This window comes from Nerophis ophidion, linkage group LG13 (genome assembly GCF_033978795.1).
Source record: "Nerophis ophidion isolate RoL-2023_Sa linkage group LG13, RoL_Noph_v1.0, whole genome shotgun sequence".
Taxonomy (NCBI): Eukaryota; Metazoa; Chordata; class Actinopteri; order Syngnathiformes; family Syngnathidae; genus Nerophis; species Nerophis ophidion.
This window is the reverse complement of record NC_084623.1, coordinates 8,311,225-8,313,724: the sequence shown is the minus strand read 5'-3', so window position 1 is coordinate 8,313,724 and position 2,500 is coordinate 8,311,225. Positions and strand designations below refer to the sequence as shown.

Here is a 2,500-nt window from a genome sequence, read left to right as displayed (position 1 = left end):
GACAGTTTAGTTAAGCAACTCAATATTAGTTATTTTAGCAATGCTTTATTGTATGTAAATACATTTTTCATCCATTCCTTTTTTTGCAGTATATTTGATTAGTATTTATTTTTGTAATCAGCCTGACCTAAGCCTTGATTAAGAATTTATGTGATTAAGAATTTATGTGATTAACACATGCTTTCATATCATTTGACATAGTTGTAAACTGTAAGTAGGTAAGATACAATTATTGAATATGACTAAAATCAAGATTACAGATTACTAATTCAGTGTTAATATTTGAGTGGGCTTTGGGCCCCTCTGTAGAGGAAAAGTTGGGCCCCAGAGGTCAAAAAGGTTAAGAACCCCTGGCACAGCATGTTTAGCTATTTCTCGTCCTGCAGTGTTACTTGTAAGAAACAGTTTATTTGCCATCATGGAGGTGAGGGTTGCTGACTCAGAAGTGGTTTTGCACTTTGGAGGGACATTAACCGCTAGCAAGAATGCTGCTGTGCGTTGATGATGCATGTGTTTTTTTTTTGTTGACAGCTAGCATGTCATCAACATGCATTTTCACCACATGACGATAGCATTGAAAGCTTTATTTTTGGGCCCATTTACATCATTTATATTGTTTATATCGCAAAGCGCTAAAGAAGCTTATCCAAGCTCAATTCAATTAGGGCAGGGGTCGGCAATCAGCGGCTCCGGAGCCGCATGCGGTTCTTTGATCACTCTGGTGTGGCTCAGCTGTAAACTTGCAGACCTTCCCGAATTTACCGGGAGATTTCTGACCTCAATGCCTTTCCCTAAAATTGTCTGAGGTTTGCATACTGCAATTTTCACTCGGACAGTAACATTGAGGGCGGACCGTGATGGCAATCCCCATATCATCTTTTTATATATGTAGTTGTGCCCGCTGTTACGCAACATTATGTGCGTGACAGCCAGTCACGAATTGTGTGAAACCTCTATTGTAATCCTCAAGCGTTTGCAAGGAATACTTGTTCAACAGCCATGCAGGTTACACTGAGGGTTGTGACATAAACAACTTTAACACTCTTACCAATTTGCGCCACACTGTGAACCCACACCAAACAAGAATGACAAACGCATTTTGGGAAAACATCCGCACTGTAACGCAACATAAATATAAATGAACAAATACCCAGAATCCCATGCAACCCTGACTCTTCCAGGCTACAATATACACCCCGCTAGCACCAAACCCTGCCCCCCCCTCCAACCACCCCCACCTCAACCGACGCAGGAGGAGGCAGGGGCGCGGGGGGGTTGGTGGTAGCGGGGTGTATAATGTAGCCTGGAATAGTCTGGGTTGCATGGGATTCTGGGTATTTGTTATGTTGTGTTTATGTTGCATTACATTGCGTATGTTTTCCCGAAATGTATTTGTCATTCTTGTTTGGTGTGGGTTCACAGTGTGGCGCATATTTGTAACAGTGTTTTAAAGTTGTCTAAACTGGCAACCTCAGTGTGACCTGTATGGCTGTTGAACAAGAATGCCTTGCGGTCGCATGTGTGCATCTGTAGAAGCCACATACAACACGTGACCTGACTGGTAAGCTGTTTGTACAAATTGTGGAGGTCACTAAAGACAGTGTCATCGTAGAACGCCCTTCTTTTTGTTGATTGGGTTTTACTCAGCAGACGTCTGAGGGAATAGTCACTCTGTAACCCGCGAGTCTCCCGGACAAATCGGGAGGAATTGTATAAGGGGAATTCATATAAAACACACTGGCTTCACTAACATCAAATATTCATATTTAATTGCGGGCCGCGTGTCTGAGACCCCTGGTTTATACATAGCACAAAGCAAAAAAAACCTCTGTATACAGTGTTATTTCATTATAAATTTCAAGAGTCTTGTGGCTCCCATTATTTTCTTTATTTTGTGAAACGGGTCAAAATGGCTTTTTGAGTGCCGACCCCTGAATTAGGGTTGTAAATAATTCACACTGGCTTGTTATGGAGGAATAATACAGTTTGTATATTTAACATGCATACAGTATATGTTCAGCAGGTGTCTGTGGTACCTCCTCACCTCACGCTCAAGTCTGCTTGGTACTTCTTGCCATTGACGATGCCCAAAAGAGTCGGCGTTTGCTTATCCTTGAAGTTGAGTGTCACATCATAAACAGCAGTCACTGTCGAACAAGGCAGAGTTTTAGCTCTGTACAGTATGTACAGTGTGTACGTGTACCTACCTGTGCCCTTGAGACACTGCAGGGTGGTGGTGAAGCCCTTGGTACGTGGGAGGAGGTGATACTTGAGCTTGGGCAGGCCTTTGCTCTCTGCGACCTGCATACTTATTTGGTGCTTCTTCTCAGTGAAGCGGGTGCCTTCGCAGTACAACAGAAACTGGGAGGGAAGCAAAAATCAAGAGTTTGAAACATTATTCACACATTGTGGGGTTTTAAGATCAGTTCAGGTCCTTCAAAAAAATTTATTAGAAGTGGCCTGCACAGAGGACTATTTTTACATTGGTGATGAGAGAATT

General features: G+C 42.6%; 1 protein-coding gene across 6 annotated transcripts in view; it reads right to left on the bottom strand.

Moving 5' to 3' along the window:
- Positions 1–2,500, bottom strand: part of LOC133564189 (1-acyl-sn-glycerol-3-phosphate acyltransferase gamma-like) — a 42,384-nt gene that overhangs the window by 7,803 nt on the left and 32,081 nt on the right. For all 6 annotated transcript variants that reach the window (XM_061918335.1, XM_061918334.1, XM_061918333.1 and 3 more), the window contains 2 exons: positions 2,208–2,361; positions 2,045–2,147 (listed from right to left, as the gene is read on the bottom strand). In XM_061918335.1, coding sequence (XP_061774319.1) covers positions 2,045–2,147; positions 2,208–2,361 — 257 coding nt within the window. The remainder of the gene's footprint in view (positions 1–2,044; positions 2,148–2,207; positions 2,362–2,500) is intronic.